Here is a 20,511-nt window from a genome sequence, read left to right as displayed (position 1 = left end):
TCATCATTCCTAGGCATCATGAATATTGAATATGCTAGCTGAGGATATTCGGAAGTGCGTTGGACAAGCTTAATATAATACAGTAGTTGTATTTGCACATTAAGAATATTAATCAAGTCATTCCATTTTTAATGTTCTTAATATTTGTTGTTGTTGTGTGCCTTCAAGATGTTTCTGACTTATGGTGACCCTTAGGTGACTTTATCATGAGGTTTTCTTGGTAAGATTGGTTCAGAGGAGGTTTGCCATTGCCTCTTCTGAACCTGAGGCTGAGAGCTTGTGACTTACCCAAGGTCATCCAGTAGGTTTCATGGCCAAACAGGGAATTGAACCCTGGTCTCCTGAGTTATAGTCCAGTATTCAAACCACTATGGCACACTGACCATAAGAGTGTGATATTCTGAGGTCTAAGCATACAGTTTTCCTGATGGGAATTTCAAAAAAGAAACAAAAACCAGTGTAAATAATGTAAGAATATTTATGCGTTGCACATAATTTTTTTGGTATGATTTTTTAAAAGAATATGAATGTCTGACCCAGAGCTTGGAAACATTACATTTTGGACCACAACCCCAAAATCTCATAGACAAAATGGTATTCTGAGAGCTATAGTTTAAAAGGAGACTTTTCCAAGCTCTGCATAACAATTCTTTTCATTGTCAGTTTATGCTTTATTTTTTTAAAAAAACAAACACTTGTAGTTGCTTATCCTCCAACATTTCGCAGATGAAAAGTGGAACACCTGCGTCCAAGCATACGATCATGCTGACAGACATTATAAATGAGGAACAACATATAAGCTAGGAAAGGCTGCTGCAGTTTGCTTTTGCCTGAACCTAAAGGGAAAGGCAAGATTCTGGTCTTTCCTCTCCTCTTACCACTGCTGAGTTAACTGAGTGCAAACTACTTTTGCACTTTGAACTCAGTTTGCTAACACAAAGAGAGAGAGTGGGAGAAGGATTATTATTATTATTATTATTATTATTATTATTAAGCTTTATTTATATAGCGCTGTAAATTTACACAGCACTGTACATACAATCTTTTAATTAGACGGTTCCCTGCCCTCAGGCTTACAATCTAAGAAGACATGACACAAAAGGGGAAGGGAGTTGAGGATGGAGCCAGATGCTTTCTGGGAAGGGCTCAGTTCCTTTGGGGAGGCCTGGTGGGATTGGCCTACCTCCTCTCTCCCTCAGAAGCCAGGATGGAGCCAGATGTAGAAGGAGAAAGAAACTGGGACATTTTCAAAACTATTGAAAAACAGGACAACAGTGGAGTAATTGGCACTGTCAGTGCCAAATCAGGATAGTTGGAGGGTATCTAGTTGCATTTAATCCATTATCAGTGCTGGTAACCTAATTCACCAACAGATTGCTCATGTAAAAATGTTTTTGTGTTCCCTGGTTTCCAGAGTCAGCTACTAAGATGGCGCAGTGGAACCAGCTCCAGCAGTTGGACACGCGGTATTTGGAGCAGCTCCACCAACTCTACAGTGACAGCTTTCCTATGGAATTGCGGCAGTTCCTTGCACCCTGGATTGAGAGCCAGGACTGGTGAGCCACTGGATGTTTCAGCATATGTACACGTTAAAAATGGAAACTTTTTCATAGCTAGCCTCTTTTCTTTGTGAACTATTCCACTCTTCAAATAGTGGTCCACTGGCTAAACATGCACTATGCTATGCAATTATTTGCCCTCCAGATAACAGCAGACTGCTGTCTGCAGCCAGTAATTAAGGTTATGTAGCTTTATGTAGTCTTCATAAGGTACTATTTCTCAGTTGCTCTGTTCACTTCGCATAATGGTTTAGAGCGGGGCAGGCCTAGAATGAATATCCAAACAAATCAGTGTGTCTCCAGCAGGAGAGCATGAAAAAGTGACATTTTGGAGTATGACTCCCAGAATCCCTAGCCAGCATTTTGGATGGAGGATCCTTGGAGTCAGAGTCTAAAAAGTAACACCTCCTAGCTGCGGACTTAGGTCTGATATAATCACTTGCAGAGAGCTTTTGAAATGAAGTGGAAGGCCCAAGTCACCCAGCGCTGGTCTATAAGGTTTCAGAGTTGAGGAGCACATATTACTGCATGCCTATTAGCATGAAAGCCAAGAAATATGTCATTTCACACATTGAAATATAGAATGCTTTGCCCTCTCTTACAGCTTGAATTTTTTTTTTTACTTTTTGTTCAGTAAATGTTGATATATTTATCTTTCCCTAGAGCTTGGAGAAGTTATTGGCTGTCCTGTTCTGGAGTTCTGTCCAAAATAGTTCAGACAAAATGTTCTGGAGGATCAGATTTGGTCTGTGAGCTGCTGGTTGATAGAACTGAATTCCTTAATCAGATGCCTGCCAGATGTATTGAAGTAAAAATTCCATCATCCCTAGATATTCTCTGAAGATGGCAGGAATTGCTATCCCAAATGTCAGCCAGGAACCATTTTGAGCACAGCTGCTTTAGCTGTTTACTATCAGACTTCTTTCTTTATCACTTCATGATAGTCAAACTGGTATCCTCTAACTTGAAAAGGGGGAAAAACACAATGTAACTGTTAGCTGAGATGTTGACTCTTATGAGTGTCTTTAATCCATTTGTGGATGCTACTGAGTTCCCTGAATTGTGCTTACAGAACTCAGTTAGAAATTCACAGAAACCTTTGTTTGCTTTGTGAAAACACACAGAAGTTTCCTGACATTAATTATGCTTCCTGGTTCTAATGGAGAACGTTAAGAAGACTGAATGGAAGTTCTTAACCTTAAGGACCACTCTCTGAAGATTTTCCAAAGGGCTGGCCAAAGAGTCCTGTAGCATCTTAACAACTCACAAATGTATTGTAGCATGATATTTCATGCACAGTAGCCTACTTTATCAAGTGCAATGGGTATAGTCCATAAAAGTACATGTCATAATACATTTCCTAGTCTTAGGACATTTTTTGTTTTTGCTCTAAACCAAGGTGGGCAGCTGCAGTGAGTTCAAGAGCCAGTTTTTCTGCCCCAGGGCCCTTTGAGGAATAAATATGTGGCCAAAAGTGCCAGAACTCCACCCACCCGCACGCACACACACACACACACACACAAATACAGGAACTAACCAGAAATCCTAGTTTTGAAAAATGTGTATTTTTAATGTGAAACAGTGCAGGGGACCCCTACAATCTCTTGAAAATGTGGATTTCCACTCCTGGATATTTTGAGAGGCAATTAATCTTTCCTACCAGAAAATTGGCAGTCTGGAAAACATAGAGGCTTTGAGGGTTGCAAGAACAACTGGGTGAGGAGGAGAGCACATGGCTGTACTTTGCTCTCCTGTGCTCTAAAGACTGTTATTTCAAATCTGTTTTGTTTTCTTCTTTTTCTCTTTCCACCCACATAATCCCTGCAGGGCATATGCCGCCAGCAAGGAATCCCATGCCACGCTGGTGTTCCACAACCTCTTGGGAGAAATTGACCAGCAGTACAGCCGCTTTCTTCAAGAATCCAATGTTCTCTATCAACACAACCTGCGCCGGATCAAGCAGTTTCTGCAGGTGGGAATGACAGGCGGATTTTAGCTTTGAGTTATTTGCCTCCCCTCCTCTTCCTTTCCTGGCCAAGAGTGCCAACCCAAACTTTAAAGGTCAGAAGGAAGATCCAGTATGTGAAGTTAATGGCATGCAGCATCTAGAGATGCAAAACAGAGAAGCTGATTCTTGCTGTGTCCCTTTAATTAGGAGTTACCCCAGAATCGTGGCTTGAATCCGTATCTATCCGTTGAAGGAAGTCTAAAGTTACAGAGAAACTACTACTGCTAATAGTGGGTTTGGGTGAAGTTCTGAATATTCAAAGTATTTCATAAGATTAACGAGCACCTTTTACAATCCTGTCAACAACTCTGTAAATTAAAATTATTATTATCATTTTATATATTACCCACATCTCTCCATGGATCAAGGTGGGGAGCAACAACAGACCCCACCAAATACATAACATCAGTTAGTAACACAACATCAGTTAAAATACATTTTAGTAAAAAGAACAGACAAGATACATGCATATTAAAACAATCCACGTTTAAAATTCATCATTTAAAATTTACAGGTTAAAATAATCTGGCTAAGATTGCTTGATGATGATGATGATGATGATGATGATGATTTTAGACTACTGTATATACTCAACTATAAATCTTCCTCATGTATAAGTCAAGGGCAAATTTTACGGCCAAAATTACGGATTTTGACATGACCCATGGATAGGTTGAGTGTAAAACTTAGAGGCACCTTCAGGGAGTGTATGTGAGTGGCACGAGGGAAGGAGCAATCAGTACGAGGCTTCAGTGTTTCTGCCTTCGCTCCTGAGACAGCGTCAAAATGGTGGCGCCTGTACACCCGTGGTCTGGAGGCTGTGGCTTCCCCGCGGAGCAAACCAGGGTGGCGGGAGACCATCCTTTTAGGATGGTCTGTATCACACCAGAGTTAGTGTCGTATAATATTGGACTGGGACTTTGGGAGATCCAGATTCTAACTCCTGCTCTGTTAGGAAACCCATTGGGTGAGCCAGGCCCATTACTCCTTTGCAGCTTGATCTGTCTTAAAAGGTTGCTGTGAATAGGGAGGAGAAGAGCCATGGATACTGCCTTGAGCTCATTGGAGGAAAGGCAAAGATATAAATCTGTACTTGGATGTTGTTGTTTTTTTTAAAAAAAAATCTGAGTGCCATTAGGTGGGAAGGCAGGATACATAGTTAATCAATAGATAAAACAAACTAAGGGCTGTTTTACCCACAGCTCAGTTCTGCTAAGCCATCACATCACCATCTTCAAAACAAACAACTGATAAAACTGATCTAATACTTTGTATATCAGTTATTTGTATTATGGTTAGAATCATGAACACATTGAACACATTGAAATATTAATATATGTGCTTACCAGAACTTGGGAACATTACATTTTGGGGCTAAAATGTCCACAGTTCAATATTTGTCCCCCCTCCCCCCCAAAAAACTTTATCAGCTACTGATATTCAGCCTTATCCCCACCAGCCACTTTATTAAGAAGCCAAGCCCTCCCTCCAGTCCATCTCCCCTGATCCAGGCCTCGGAGGTAGAGAAGAACTGCTGGCCCTCATCCCCTTCCCCACCACCACTCCCTTCTCCTTTAGTGTCGTGTCTTTTTAGATTGTAAGCCTGAGGGCAGGGAACTGTCCAATTAAAAAGATTGTATGTACAGTGCTGTGTAAATTTACAGCGCTTTATAAATAAAGGTTAATAATAATAATTTATCCATGTCACAGATAAAAATTCCCTCAGCGCTTAACAGCTCCTGCATCCTACTGCACATCTCAATTTATTTTTTTTGTTGAGGTACAATTCCAAGAGAGAGGCTGTTATGATCAGGCAGACATGCCAGTCTCCAGTGCTTAATTTCTACCAGCATTTGGAAGATGGGCATGGGAGATGAGAGTGATGGCCTTAGATCTGTGATGCTTCATGCAATACCATTTGTGGAAACACAAACTTTGCATTGTTTTTCCAGGCTCTAACAGATGCTGCTAAAGTAGTTGGTATCGTTTCTGTAGTCATGCCAAGAAGACTGTTTATAGTCAGCAGACTCTTTTGCAGTCATCCGAATACCAACTGTGGTTTCCTTTGTTATTGTTTTGTTGAAGGTTCCTGGTTTTTTTTTTTTTTTTTTTTTAAAGCACATTGGCAGACCAGCTGTGGCAAGAGAAGCATAAAATGCAAAGAGTACGTTGCCAGAAAGTTGAAGCTAAAGTATCACATGCAATCATCTCCCTGAGTCTCCTCTTCTTGTCATATGCAGGAGGAGCACCTCACAGTGTAGCTTCACAATATTGCAAACTGAACTAAGAGGGTGCATACAAATAAATCTTACTGGCATCTTATAGTGAGATTGCAAAATAAGACTGAATGACATGGAGCATCATTGTGCACACAGACAATCCTACTTAGAATTAAGTTTAATTAAGTTTATTACATGGAATATTTTAATATCCTGGGGTTTTAGTACAAAGATACCTTCAAAGTAGGTTACAGAAAACTCAAGACAGTAAAACAATACAGAAGTTATAGAAAGAAATATGTTACAGCATTTAAATCAGAATAAACAAAATGAAATAAAAGTTGTGACAAACCACATTTGAGGATTGGTTTAGCAACTTTCATACTTCAGAGATCAAAGCCAAATGATAGCTCTTGTGGGCAGGAACCTAAATAATTTCCTAAAACACAGAACTGCACTGCTATATAAGTTTAAGTTACAAAGGGGGTGTAAATAATAAGAACATAGAGTAAGATGAATGAGAAACCAATCTGTAGATTTAATAAAAGTAAAACAAACAATATTAATGCAAAAAGATAGAAGAGGTTAACAGTTTCATATGGATTTCCAGATAGTCTCCTATTTGATGTATCTTTTTCAGATTGCCTGTAACATCTTGATAAACTGCCAAAATAGCCATTTCCAAGAAAGGTCAGATAGATTACATATAAAACTATAAGAGACAGCCACAATGTTAGGCACTCCCAAACCACCTCAGATATTTTATATACTCTGGTTGTCATGTCAAGGAGCCTCCATATTTTACTCAGTTTTCATCAGACAAAATAGTTTGAATTCTCTTGCTATTCCTATCTAAAGTAGACCCATTAAACCAATGGGATTTACTTGTGTGTTGACTTGCCCTTCAATAATTCATTGAATGGGTCTGCTCTAGCTGGGACTAAGCAGCAAGACTGCAGCCACCATCTCCCAAACAACTCCATTCCAAACAAATACTTCTTCAAAATCCATAAAAACATGCAATGTTTGCAAAATACTGTTCCATTAAAAACAAACAACTAAAACCCCAAATATGGCTGGTTGAATTCAAGAGGTTTCTAATTTAAGCAACCAAGTGTACGTGACCTGCTGATGGTATCTTTTGAAATGTTTTAAGAATCAACCAAGTTGATATCTCTCGAGAGGAACTTGCTAAAAAAAAATGAAGTACAGTCACATAAATACAAAGACCCAGAGAAAGTAAACATATTCACATGTTTTCTTGCAAACTGCAAATTAAATCTAAAAGGGCGTTTAAACTTTTAGGGGCAGCAATATTTAATCTGAAGAAATCCTTAATGTCTTTATGTAGGAATAATGTGTCATGGTCTGTCCGATCAGATGCATAGCAATAAATTCCATTTATCATAAGAAACTTAAAATCACTGAAATAATGAGAATAGTCAATAAAGTGCTTGACCATTGGTGCAGTTAGAAAAAGACTCCTGATTTTTGAATGATGATTTATAAAGTGTATTTTTATGCTACAGCACGTTTTTCTACACACAATAAATCAGAGGAACAACTATTAATGTAAATGCAGAATTTGGTATACACCAGGTAGTGTTGCCCAGTTCCAACACTCTCCATTTTATTGCACAATTTTTCCTTTTAATGTGATTATCACTTTGCATTTATATTAAATTTGTGTTACTTTTGTTAAATTTATTTGATTGTTAAAATCTATTGGATTTTTCATTTCTATTACAAGAAAGCAAGAGAGAGTATAGAATTATTCTTTATATTTGCTTTGTAGGCTTAAATCCATGTAACTTTGCACTTGTGTGCTTTCTAGCGGTTCATATGCCTGTTTCCCCTGTTACCCTTAATTGGGATTTTGATTTCTCATGGGCAGCCATGAGAACATTCCTATCAAAGCATGCCTTTTCTTTTCACTTACTATAAATACACAGGTGCATGGAAAACCAGAGCTAGGAAGAAGTACTTTATGGTACTACAAAATCCAAATAACCCAGGCAGCATGACCACAGGAGTTTGCATGTTGTAGTCCAGAAATGTAACTTTTCCAAATATGCACGCACACAGATCACTGTACCATCTAAACTGACATATTCTAAAGTGATGGTTTAGGATGCCCTTAGGACCTGCTAAGCCCTTTAGCTGGTAAGATGGCTCATACCAGACTTAATTTAACTTTTATGAGGACATCCTGTAGGACCATAAATTCTAGGCTGCTCTCTTTGGGCGCCTGGCATGTTTTTTCCACCTGCTGCTCTGAATCTGAAACCAGTACAACCCTGCCTTTTCATTGTACTGCTCTGCCTCTGGTGGAAGGGGAACCTAAGTGTCCCATCTCTGTATACCATTGTACAACTCAAATCAAGGTTGGCTTTTTTTGCTTTCATAAGCTGGCTTGAGTTCCAGACTAGTGATTTTATCACACATGGCTTTTGAACTGCCATAAAAGTTCCATAATAGCACCATAGCTATCGCATGACAGCTTCTCCATCTTGCTGCTGCTGCTTCATCTTTGAAGCATGGTTAGCATGCACTTGGCCATTTATCAAAAACTGATCAATTAGCTCCCAGTAGTGCTGATATAGTGCTAGTCCTCATGTGCAATAAGTTACTCTTGTGGCAGTTCTGGGATTGCACAGTCATGAAGTGTCAGTGTCTCCTCTTTTCCTCCATCCACCATCTTCTTTGCTATTCCAGAACAGTCTTTTGTTATTGTTGTTGTTTTTACTCTCTTTTTTGTTGTTAAACTGCATTCATACAACTCTGGAATTGCATTTAAAAACAACCCACCTTCACACACACACAAATGCAAGGCATGCTGGGTAGTACATAAGGCAGAGAGGTGCAATTAAGGCTGAGAGTGGTTAAGAGCACGAGAGGCAGCCACAGCCCAGTTGTGCTAATGGAGGAACATGCCATGGAGAGTGCTCCCAAAGCAATACGTATGCATTTTCCTTCATTAATACAATTCTGGTGAGAATGGGAGTGGTGTAATAAAGTCCTGGGGAAAAGGCAACATGATGAGGACCACAATAATACTGTAATTTTCACAAAAGGTTGGCATCAGCATCAGGGCTGTGGTGCTTGCATCCTTTCCACACCCCAAGTCTAATCTTGAAAGACTTAGCCCACATTGTGAGCATTCCTTTTATTTATTTTTCTATTTACAGAGCCGGTACTTGGAAAAGCCAATGGAGATTGCCCGCATTGTGGCTCGTTGCCTCTGGGAGGAGAACCGGTTACTGCAGACAGCAGCAACAGCAGCTCAGGTAAGAACAGGTTGCCTTGGCTTGCTTGTCTTCCTGTGTCACACCATTGGTTCCGGTACAGCTGCTGCAAGCCACCTACTGTAGGTATCAAAATAAAGGCCAGGTGGAGGACCACCTGGGTAGTTCTGGATGTGCATGTGTGTACATGATCACAACATGATCAACACACCCTCATGGCTTCTGCTTCCTCTGTTTAAGGATTAGGATATTTGTAGACTGATTCTCTTTTGGCTTGCATTTTGATGCTTTTTCAAAAATCTACAACTCTGTGAGGAAATGCCATGCCAAGCTAGTCACTGCGTGCTGCTGCACTTTAAGCTTTCCCTTTTAACCTGGCAATGAATATTTCTCAATGTACAAAAACTACAGGAAGTTCTCCAAAAGAATGTTATACCTGTAAAACTTGGAGAAAGCTGATACTAAAAAGATTTAGAAAATAATGCTGGAGTGTGAACTGAACTAACTGAAGAACATGAATGTTTCTCCTCTCAGACCAGGCTTTAAATTAGAGCTTAGAGGTATCTCCTTTTAAAGAGTTGATCATGCTGGCTGGGGGATTCTAGGAGTCATAGTCCAAATAAGTAACTTTCCCAAACTGATTGAAATGTAGTTTTTTGATTTGTTCATTGGAAGGAGAATGAAAAGAGTTTAAACCAAAATTGTCTTGCCCACATTGCCCTCTTGAGGTTCAGAACAGTACTGGCTATTCTGGTTGGGGATGACAGTATAGTAGAGTTCAAAGGTGTCTCATAGGCCATTGTATCCTAACCTGGACCCACATTCAATCCAGGATATTCAGCTAAAGAATCCCCAGCAGGTAGCTGTGCAACCTCTTTTTAAAGGCACCCAGAGAAAGTGACCTCACCATCTCTCTAGGTAACTGCTGCCATTACCGAGCCATTACTAAGAAAGCCTCTGTCTTTATGTTACGGTTTTTGAGAGTGTGTGTGCCTTTGTAGAGTTTTAGGGGCAGAAAGCTCTGATACAGCTGTCAGCTCCTCCATTTAGAGCAACAGATTGTTGCTGTACTTTTTAAACATAATTTATGGTATCAGGAGCGTCTCAGCATATTATTGTCTCCTTAGTGACAACACAATTTTGGCGCATCTCTATCCCCTTACAATGCCAATGCAGCTGTACTCATATGCATGCTAACCTGGGAATTAGCCCCATTGATGTCACTTTGGCTAACTTGGGCTAACTTTCTGAGAACAGATACAGGATTGTACTTTCACACAATAATCTCTTTCCTGCTTCACACTCCAGTCTAAAATAAAGGTTTCTTGAGAAACCACACTGTAAATCAAAGTTGGGCAACTTTCTGTTCTGTTTCCAAGAGCTCCTACCAGCATGGGACTGTAAAAGACGAAGTTAAAAAAAAGTATCAACTCCAAATCTTTAACTAAATCTGCTTCCTTGACGTTCAGGGTCAAGTAGCATCCAACAGAGTGTAAAGTTTTCTGACAATGGGACTCCAGAATTAAACACTTATATGCCCACTAGTTAGATGCCTGCTGCTTCAGTTTCACAAGATCTGGGGTAGGAGATGAGCTCTTCACTCACCAGTCTTCAACAGCTCTTTACTCCAAATTTTTTGCAGCATTTGTGCTAGTGATGATCATCTCCTATCCTAGATCTTGTAGAATTCAAAGATATAACCTTGTTAGTCTGTACAGTCAGTATGTAGAGAGACCTTGTAGTACCTATGAGACTAACCAGATCTTGTGACGCTGAAGCAGCATGCATCTAGCCAGTCCCCTGTTCACACTACCTCCTGCCTCCAGGCCCCACTTCTCTAATCAGAGAAAATCTCCTCTAATGCTTGACAAAGTGATCCATGCTGCTCTCAGAAAGAGACCAAAGACTAAATCTACCTATAGCCCACAACTGCCTTAAAAATAGGGCTTCTCCTTCCTAAAATGTGCAATATCTGGCACTTTGAAAGTGGAATTGCTCCCTCTCAAGTCCAACAGGAGGAGTACACAATTTCTGTTGCCACTGTGGAATTTTGGCAGTCTAGTCTCAAGGGGGAATATCTGCAATGTTGCTTTAAAACAGCCCACGTGGGGAGAACACATCCATGTTAAAAACCAAATTGTGCATCAGGGAACACAGTTTGGCTCAAAAGCAAGTGTGCATTTTCTCTTCACTTTTTGTTGTTTTTGTTTGCTTTGAAGGCATTTATGACATGGCACCCCTAAGGTAAAGCTATCATGTATTTTTCTTGGCAAGATTTGTTCAGAGGGGGTTTGCCATTGCCTTTTTTCTGAGGCTAAGAGGGTGTGACTTGCCCAAGGTTATCTAATGGGTTTCCATGGTTGAGCAGGGATTTGAATTCCGGTCTCCAAAGTCGTAGTCCAACTCTCGAACCACTGCACCACACTGGCTCTTGCCTTATATTACAGCAAAGAGGGAGGGAGGGAGGGAGGGAAAGACGGACAAACAGGAAAAGAAAAGAAAAGAAGTACCTTTTTTCTATGCTGCTGTGCTGCCTATTTCAGGGGAGCCAGTGGAGGCCCTGGAATAGCAAAAGTAAATAAGGGCCACATGTGTCCTAGATCCATAAAGTTTAAGAACTGTGGCTGTAGGATAGGAGTTAAACTCAGAGGAAGTTTCATTACCATTAAGCAGTCCTTATTTTCCTTTGATGATGGAAATTGCAAACCAATGACATTTGGAGGGCCATGCTGATGTCTAGTTTAAAATTTACATCATCCAAGTATAGGCAAGATGCTTCTTCAGAAAATGGGTAATCAAACTGCTTGTCCAAACAAAGCCCATTGCATAAATATATAAAGTACATTGCATAAACATATGTGAGATCAATGTATAAGACTGTAATCATCCCCCTAGGAACTGAGTTGCAACCAATCCATTGGACTCTACTTATGAGTAAAATTTAAGAGCATCTGCATGTAAGCATGGATTTGGCACATCTGACGCTCATATCAAATGAAGTCGATAACTCCCTTCTCTCTGACCCTAGAAACTCCTTGAACCAAGCCAGCAACTATATGTATGATCACATGGACTTGCAAACCTAACCCCTCCATTCTTTTCCTGTTAATCTTGGTAGTAAACCTGTTGTTGTTGTTGTGTGCCTCCAAGTCATCTTTGATTTATGGTCATAGTCCAGCACCCAAACCAGTACATGGAACTTATCTGAAGCCCAAGAGGCGGGTGGAATAATTCTACCAAAGTAAAATATACTTCTATTTCAGTGCTATTCATTACTTCTAAATGTACACTCTAAATTAGCAAATGCAAATTGTGTGCACATCTTGTGTTCCATTTTGTACTTTCCCCCCCAATACATACGGTGGCCATATGCTGGGACATATAGTGGAAGCTCTTATTTTACAATAAAAAGTATTTCCTTTTCTCCTTCACTGCAGCAAGGTGGACAAGCAAACCATCCTACAGCAGCAGTGGTAACAGAGAAGCAGCAGATGCTGGAGCAACACCTCCAAGATGTGAGGAAGAGAGTGCAGGTAGGTGAGAGAGGCTGTGGCTTTTCTTCTTTGGTTCCAGATTTCAGATTGACTCCCATGCAATCTTCCTGACTTTCTTGCAGGATCTTGAACAAAAGATGAAAGTAGTAGAAAATCTCCAGGATGACTTTGACTTCAACTACAAGACCTTGAAGAGTCAAGGAGGTGAGTGGGACTATGTTGAAAGTGACTGGCAAAAGGAGGGATTTCCAGAGACATGTAAAGACTACACATGTGGAGTGTGTGGTCTCCTGGTGCTGTTGTACTGCTGCTCCCATTATCCTTGCCCAGCATAGTCAGTGGTAAATGGTAGTGGGAGATTTTATCCAATAAACCCTGGAGGGCCCCATCTCAAGTCCCTTATGAAGACTTTTCAACTGCATATCTGGTACATAAGACACTCCGTTTGCCCCTGGTTTTGAATTGTCCATTGTCAAAGATAGAAAAAGCTTGTAGAATGGTTAGAGTTCTCCCTGGGATCAATTCCTGGATCTGGCACACACAGAGCAAACAAATACATTTGAAGATAGTTACCATGTCATAAGTTGGAAAAGGTAAACAATGAAAAGAAATTAGAATCAAAATGGGGGAGGAGGTGTTCATACCTATGTGTCCCCTCCCCCAAACAACAACAACAACCCCTGATGTGTCCAAAGAGTGCTGAAAATGAGCAAGGTTTCAATTTACCTGAAAATATGCTTATCTGAAAAGTATAGGTGGACAATGGGAAGATCCAGGATATTCCAGGACCGTAGGATATGTCTGAGTTAAGAATGGTTTTTCCTTTCCTTTATGTTTCCTCTTTAGACATGCAGGATCTGAATGGGAACAACCAATCAGTGACCCGACAGAAGATGCAGCAGCTGGAGCAAATGCTGACAGCCCTTGATCAAATGAGGAGGGTAAGGGCTGTAGTGAGAAGGCCTGTTCCTTCTTTATCCACTTATTCTCCTCCCACGTTCCAAATGCTCATGAAGGGAGGGAGAGACCTGGTATCAGCCATGTTCTTACAGGAACCACAATGCATCGGAAAGTTGAATGATGCAGGATATGACCTGATTTGCATCATATGGCTCTGGAGAAAATAGCAAGCTTTGACAGAGCACTCCCTCCATGTCATGAATTTATTTTATTTATATGCCACTTTTCTCCAAGGATGGAACTCACTCTACCTCTCTCCATAGAAATACATTGTCTCTCATTTTAAAAAGCTGGGTCAGCTTTGCATAAATATGAACTCCACACCTTATTGCAGGAGGATTCACTATCACACATGGAAACTGGCCTTTGAAACTATTGAATCACATCCAAACTTAATCATATTTTGAGTAGACCTATTGAAACCAGTCATTCTTGACTGGATTTGAGTCTCATTGTTTTCAGTGCACATACTCTAAGCAGAGGTTGGAAAACACTTAGCCAGTGGCCATACTGCCTAGGATATTTTGGAGTTATAGAACCACCCCCTGGAACTGTTCCAGTTCTGAGCCAAAGTATGACTTAGTTTTAGGTAGTAACAATCAATGCAAAAGTACTCTCTCTCTGGCATGCAGCTGCTTCACACATGTAGTCATCATTTCACTGCTTTCCCTAAGCAACGGTGTGTGTGTGAACTAGAAATGCTAGTATGAAATATATGCCTTTCCCCCCACAATTAGGGGATTGTAAGTGAGCTGGCTGGGCTCCTGTCTGCCATGGAATATGTACAAAAGACGCTGGTGGATGAGGAACTGGCAGACTGGAAAAGGAGGCAGCAGATTGCATGCATTGGTGGCCCACCCAACATCTGTCTTGATCGCCTAGAAAACTGGTGAGAACTGCCTTTCCCATTTTCTGCCCCTAGGACTTCACCCTAAAAACTTACAGATGGCTAGAGGTCCACTTCCAGCCTTGAAAAAGCCATTTTTAGCCCCAGCCCCCTTTTGGTAGAACAAGGCACAGTGGGAGGGTATGTCTTTTGTTCTAAGGGAGAATTGCTCCTCCTGGAGGCTTTCAGTGGCAGCAGAGTAAGTCCTGCGAAAATGGGTGAGAATGCATTGGATTGCAGCTACCATCATCCCTCACCCATTGGCCATTCTAGCTGGGGCTGATAAAGAGTTGGGAATCCAAAAACATCTGTAGGGCCTCAAGTTTCTCACCTCTTGGCTTAGTGATGATCCAGTTTATAGGGATCAAACGAGGATGTTACAGTGTCTCTTCCAAGAAGAAGCATAACTCTTCAGATGTAATATTGAGATCAGATCTACTGAACATGGGCAGGAGTGGAGAGTTTTGTAGATGTGCATTGACTTCCCTCCTTCTGCCTCATCTCAGGATAACATCACTGGCTGAGTCACAGCTTCAGACACGTCAACAGATCAAGAAGCTTGAGGAGCTCCAGCAGAAGGTCTCATACAAGGGTGACCCCATCGTACAGCACCGGCCCTTGCTGGAGGAGCGAATTGTGGAGTTATTCAGAAATCTCATGAAGAGGTATGTCCTGTGTTTCTTGGGTGTATAGCATGTATAGATAGGATAGAACATGTCCTGTCCATTTCAGATTTTATTTGCACATCAGTACGTATCTTTATTCCTGCTTCTGCACTAAGCAGGGTTATTTTAATGCACAAAAATCAGCATTATGTTTATGCATTTTGCCTTTTACCCTAAACATATTTTAACTAAAAGCAGATGCTTTTACACATTGTCATCTAACATATTTATTTTTATATGAAAGTTGTACAATTTTCTTTAGTAAAACAAAAATAAAAACTCATAGAATTTGGCGATGTGCAAAAGCCAAAGGATGGATATGCTCCAATGCTTTCAGTATTCTGGGAAGTGCAAGACAGATTGCTTCACTTTTTAAATGCAGAACAAAATCCTTAAGCATTCCAACATACATCCTGGAGCTTTTAGCTAAGCTTGGAGCTTTTGAATGACAAGCCTTTTCATCTAATTCCTACCACTCTTTCCTCTCTCATTCCTTACAGTGCATTTGTAGTGGAGCGGCAACCCTGTATGCCAATGCACCCAGATCGGCCACTGGTTATCAAAACAGGGGTACAGTTCACAACCAAAGTGCGGTGAGTTGTTGACTGTGTTCTTACATACCTTTAGAGTAAAGAAGAGAACTTTGTAGGCAAGCTATAAAAAGTGTGCATATGTTAGAAGTCTACATCAAAGTAATATGAATTCTGCAGAAAAGACACTAAATTCTGTGGCCTGTATAAATTATATGGACTGTCATCCCCCCCTCTAAAAAAACTATATTCCATTTTGAGAAGAGACAGAAAGTGATGCAGATGTCAGCAGGGATTGCACATTCATTTTCAAGTCCATGGAGGTAGTCATAAGGATTAGCAACCTTTTAAAGAAGAAGAAAATGAAAGATGACATTCTTGAGATTTTCAAGACACTGAATTGACGCTAAATATCTGCTTATGCAGTTGCAAAGTACAACTGGCAGATTGTAAAATAAACAAAAGTGTTGCTTATAATGAAACTCTTTTGCCTGAAGATTGGCAGTTTGCAGCAAAAACTAGTTTCATTTGGCATGTGCCATTTTTTGCCCATTCCCTGTTGTTACCTCAGTGCTTTTGATAATGAACAACTACTGTTAAGTTGTTTTCTCTCAACCTATCCCAACCTGGAGCTAATAAAAGGCAGATAAAGTCTGTGTTGTGTATATATAGAATACAGAGTATGGTGCCCTCAAACATTAATGGGTATTTTGTCTTCTGCAGGTTGCTAGTTAAGTTTCCAGAGCTCAACTACCAGCTGAAAATCAAAGTCTGCATTGACAAGTAGGTTCAGACACTTTAAAAAGAAGCACTAGGAGGGTAGAAATTGCAGCTGCTCTCCTTCTGCTTCAAACCTTTTGTGATGTTTTTATTGTGCAACATAAAACAGTCCTTTATGTGCATTTCCTCCTGATCTGATTGTGAGATTTCTTTTTCTCTTATCTCTCTTGCAGGGATTCTGGTGAAGTAGCTGCCCTCCGGGGGTAAGTTAAAGGAACTATACTCTGTAGCAACCTTTTCAAGGTCTCTTTCACACTACTCAGATACAGCATTTTGGAAACCACTGTTAACTGCCATGGCTCTCTTCTGTGGAATCCTGGAGTTTGTAGTTATATGGAGGTATTTAGAATTCTCAGCCAGAAAACTTTTGTACCTCACTAAAGTACAGATCCCAGGATTCCATAGTATGTAACCTTCGCAGTTAACAACATTTCAAAATACTGTAATTGTATGGTGTGAAAGAGATTTAAGATTCAGCCCATGACTCCCCAGTATACTCTTCTCTTATTGAGATTTGGGGTTTGTCAACAATGATGATTATTTAAAATGCATAAGCACTCTTAAAGCATTTCTTCTTTCCTGTCTCCCTCGTTTGCCTATCAAGATCCCGAAAGTTTAACATCCTGGGCACAAACACAAAGGTGATGAACATGGAAGAATCCAACAATGGTAGCCTTTCTGCAGAATTCAAGCATTTGGTGAGCAGTGTTGCTTTATCTCTCTTCCCTTTCCCCAGCCAAGCTACTCCTTGAACATGTAGACATAATTCTCACATAATGCTAAGCCATAGTTTAGTGTTACAAGTGGGATAGGAATTGCGAGTCTTTCTAGATGTTGGTCAACTGCAGCTGTCAACATTCCTCACCACTGAGCACTGGAAATTGTAGTTCATCAATGTCTGGAGAGCTATATGATTCTCACCCCATCCTGCTGACCTTTCGCTGCCAAGTAAAAACATTTTTAAGCCAGCAGGCTTTCTGTAGATAATGCATAGCAGGGTGATTGTACGGAACAGGTGGATTTTTAGTCTGTTTTTAACTTAAGTATATTTTATGTGACTTTATATTATATTTTATATTGTGTATATATTATGTGATTTTATATATAGATGTTTTAATTGTTTGAATTTTATAATAACTTTAAAGGTTTTATCTGTGAGCCTCCTTGGGTCCCTCTGGGGAGAAAGGTGGGGTAGAAATGAAATGAAATGAAATAAATAAATATTCCTTGAGCTCATATACCACACCACTACGTTAAATGGAAGAATCCACTTCCAACTTAGTTTAATCACCCTGAAATGTGGTTAGTGTTAGGTTTACTTAGTTTTTAGAAAACAACTAAGCTGATAAACAATTATTTGAAGTTGGCTTTTTCCCATTAACCACAGGTTATTCAGGTTGAGATGCCATGAGAAGCTGCATTTAATAAAAACTGAAGCAAAAGCTTCTGTGGTAATGGTTCCAGTTGTGATGGAGAAGGACCTGAGCGGGAGAATGTATGAGTCAGAGAACTTAACCCAGCATAAAATGAAATCAATGAGGCTTCACCTAGTTGTGACTACCAAGGCTCATTTGTTTCAGTGGGTGTGTTCTTCATAGGACTGACATTGGCTTTAGCTCAGATACTCACCTAAACCTATGCTGAGAATGCTAAGTTTTTGATTTAGTTAGAAGATTTTTTAGTATTGTGTCCAAACCAACCTGCAGTGTTTAATTCCTCCTTTTCTTCCTTGCAGACGTTGCGGGAACAAAGATGTGGTAATGGTGGAAGAGCAAACTGCGATGTGAGTGCCATATCACCCTCTTAGTGTTAAATATTTTAGACTAGGACTAGTAACTTGTGTGTCTCAAGTGTGAAATGCTAGTGTTATCTCCTCTGGGCATCTCCCTTCTCTCTCTCTCTCTGGTATTCCTTCTGTTTTTATCCTCACCAACCCATGACATCTTTTCTGTGGAAATTTCCAAAGCTGCTGAGACCTTATCTGCTGTCTCAAATGTTTACTGCCAGCTATTTATTAAACAAAGTAATACTGGCTTCTCTCAGGGCTGGCTGCAGGACAGACCTGTGTTCAGACTGTTTAATAGACCTGAGGCCTCTGCCTATTTGTTGAGGGGTAAGGTGACCTTACCTAGCCATAGTGGTTGCAGTGATGAAACCAGAAATGCAAGTGCTTCAACATGCTAAAGTCACTAATCTGGAGTAATGTTTGACTTCTCCTGTGTCACTTCCTCCTTAGGCCTCTCTCATTGTCACAGAAGAGCTCCATCTCATCACCTTTGAGACAGAAGTTTACCACCAAGGGCTGAAGATTGACCTAGAGGTGAGGACTGCAAATGAGCCTACTTGCCTGATAGCCCACTCCCTGATTCAACCCACTTATGGGAGTGTTTCTTTGACACTGGAATAGAAGTCTTCTCTGCCTGAGATGCGTTCTTTTGTAATGCTGGACTCTCAGCAGAATTTTTAAAAACTACCTTGAAAATCTAGAGCCTAATATGCATATATAGTAACACTCAAGAAGCAGCTTTTGTGAAATGGACTGAATATTGGCATGAGGCAAATGCAAGTGCTTATATAATGTTGTAGATCTTCATGTATATCTTCTTTAAAGAATACAGATATGCTTCTTCCACTGAAATAAATTTACAAGCATGCATTTGAATAGGTGGCTCTGACCAAGGGGTCAGTTTGTGTTAAACCATAATCTGGAACATGGATCCAAAATCTTGAAAACCCAGATTGGTAACACCTGTCAAATACCCATGAGAACTACCTCAGAAAATCACAGCAGGCTTGAAACAATAAGTACAAATTCTAGAGAGCTAACCGTATTATAGTCTATTGAAGCAACAACATGGAAATAAAGTTTTAGCAACTTTTGAGGATAACAAAGTAATCACATCCCTTTACAACAGGATTGACCAAGGTGTGTCTTCCAGATGTTGGCCTTCAATAAGTTTCAAATAGCATAGCTATTGATGTGGAATGCTGGGAGTTGTAATCCAGCAATATCTGAAGGAGTGCACTTTACCCAGTCCTGCTTTTGAAAGTGATCCAACAATAAGTCATGGTACCATTTGTGGGGCAGTAACAACTAACCTTTACTCATTCCTTGTTGTGGTAGTTTTATGTCTTCAAATCGTTCCTGATTTATAGTGACCCTAAGGCAAGCCTATCACAGGATTTTCTTGGGCTGAGAAGGTGTGACTTGTCCAAGGTCACCCAGTGGGTTTCCATGGCTGAGTGGGGAAATGAACCCCCACTCTCCAGAGTCCAAATCCTGCACTCAGACCCCTACACATCACTGGCTTCATTACTTTTGAGGAAGTTTTTGAAGGGAATTTCCCATTCCCCCCACATTTATGGCATTTTCTTACTACTTCAAGATATATTTTTCCTTCCAAATACAGGAAAAACAGTAATGTATTGCCTTACTAACTTTCCAGACTTTGGTTGAAAGGAATCCCTCCCAACACATACGTGCACACACACAGAGGTTAAACTGTTCATCACCTGCACTCTTGTCTACATTACTTATAAACCCCAAATTCCCCCTGGGCTCACTGCATACTGCTTACATTACACAGCCCCTAACCCGGGTCTGGGATGTTTACACAATGCCAAGACCTGAATTGCAGTTTCCACCCTTTTCCTGCATTAAAAAGATTTACCTTTTGCTCCATGTTTCCCAGAAAATGTGGAGCAAAATGCAGCAACAGTGGCCGGCTCCCTTCCCATGCAGCACCTGCAAATGTCCCTGCTGAGTTGCCCTATGGCCAGAAGTCACTCTAAGGTCCCAGTGTTGAAAACATGGCTGGGTACCTCACTACAACCTCAGAGCAGTTTGCACCCACAACGGTGACACTGGCCAGTTTGCAGAGACCATGTGGGAAGGCAGCCCCTCATTGTTGGCCAAAGACCCACAGCAGATAATGGGGAGGATTTGGGACCAGAATACTGTGAGGGCAGCCTGGAATATTCTGGCAAATGTAGACAAGCCCTTCATATTTCTTTTGCTTTATTTTGATACTGACATTGCCAACTCATTTGAAGGGATCCTGTTAGTCCCTTGCCTGAATACAGTTAGTTTTCATGATACTTGAAGACTAGAATCTTGATAGTTTCATTGGCTGGTTCACATAAATATATGAGTGTACATATTATG

General features: G+C 40.5%; 1 protein-coding gene across 5 annotated transcripts in view; it reads left to right on the top strand.

Annotated features, from left to right (window-relative positions):
• The window catches only part of LOC149309112 (signal transducer and activator of transcription 3), a 55,606-nt gene that overhangs the window by 27,155 nt on the left and 7,940 nt on the right, over window positions 1-20,511 (top strand). For all 5 annotated transcript variants that reach the window (XR_016281881.1, XM_089531817.1, XM_089531816.1 and 2 more), the window contains exons 2-15: window positions 1,415-1,556; window positions 3,387-3,531; window positions 8,975-9,073; window positions 12,469-12,564; window positions 12,648-12,729; window positions 13,372-13,466; window positions 14,223-14,374; window positions 14,878-15,036; window positions 15,537-15,629; window positions 16,290-16,349; window positions 16,520-16,549; window positions 16,951-17,044; window positions 18,082-18,129; window positions 18,583-18,666. Coding sequence is in view for 4 of the 5 variants with exons in the window: in XM_089531817.1 (XP_089387943.1) it covers window positions 1,429-1,556; window positions 3,387-3,531; window positions 8,975-9,073; window positions 12,469-12,564; window positions 12,648-12,729; window positions 13,372-13,466; window positions 14,223-14,374; window positions 14,878-15,036; window positions 15,537-15,629; window positions 16,290-16,349; window positions 16,520-16,549; window positions 16,951-17,044; window positions 18,082-18,129; window positions 18,583-18,666 (1,365 nt within the window). In the remaining variant the exon portion in view is untranslated. The remainder of the gene's footprint in view (window positions 1-1,414; window positions 1,557-3,386; window positions 3,532-8,974; window positions 9,074-12,468; window positions 12,565-12,647; window positions 12,730-13,371; window positions 13,467-14,222; window positions 14,375-14,877; window positions 15,037-15,536; window positions 15,630-16,289; window positions 16,350-16,519; window positions 16,550-16,950; window positions 17,045-18,081; window positions 18,130-18,582; window positions 18,667-20,511) is intronic.

This window comes from Sceloporus occidentalis, unplaced genomic scaffold (assembly GCF_023333645.1).
Source record: "Sceloporus occidentalis isolate IW3139 unplaced genomic scaffold, rSceOcc1.0.p SCAF_7, whole genome shotgun sequence".
Taxonomy (NCBI): Eukaryota; Metazoa; Chordata; class Lepidosauria; order Squamata; family Phrynosomatidae; genus Sceloporus; species Sceloporus occidentalis.
The sequence above is the reverse complement of the archived record's forward strand: the minus strand, read 5'-3'. Positions and strand labels throughout refer to the sequence as shown.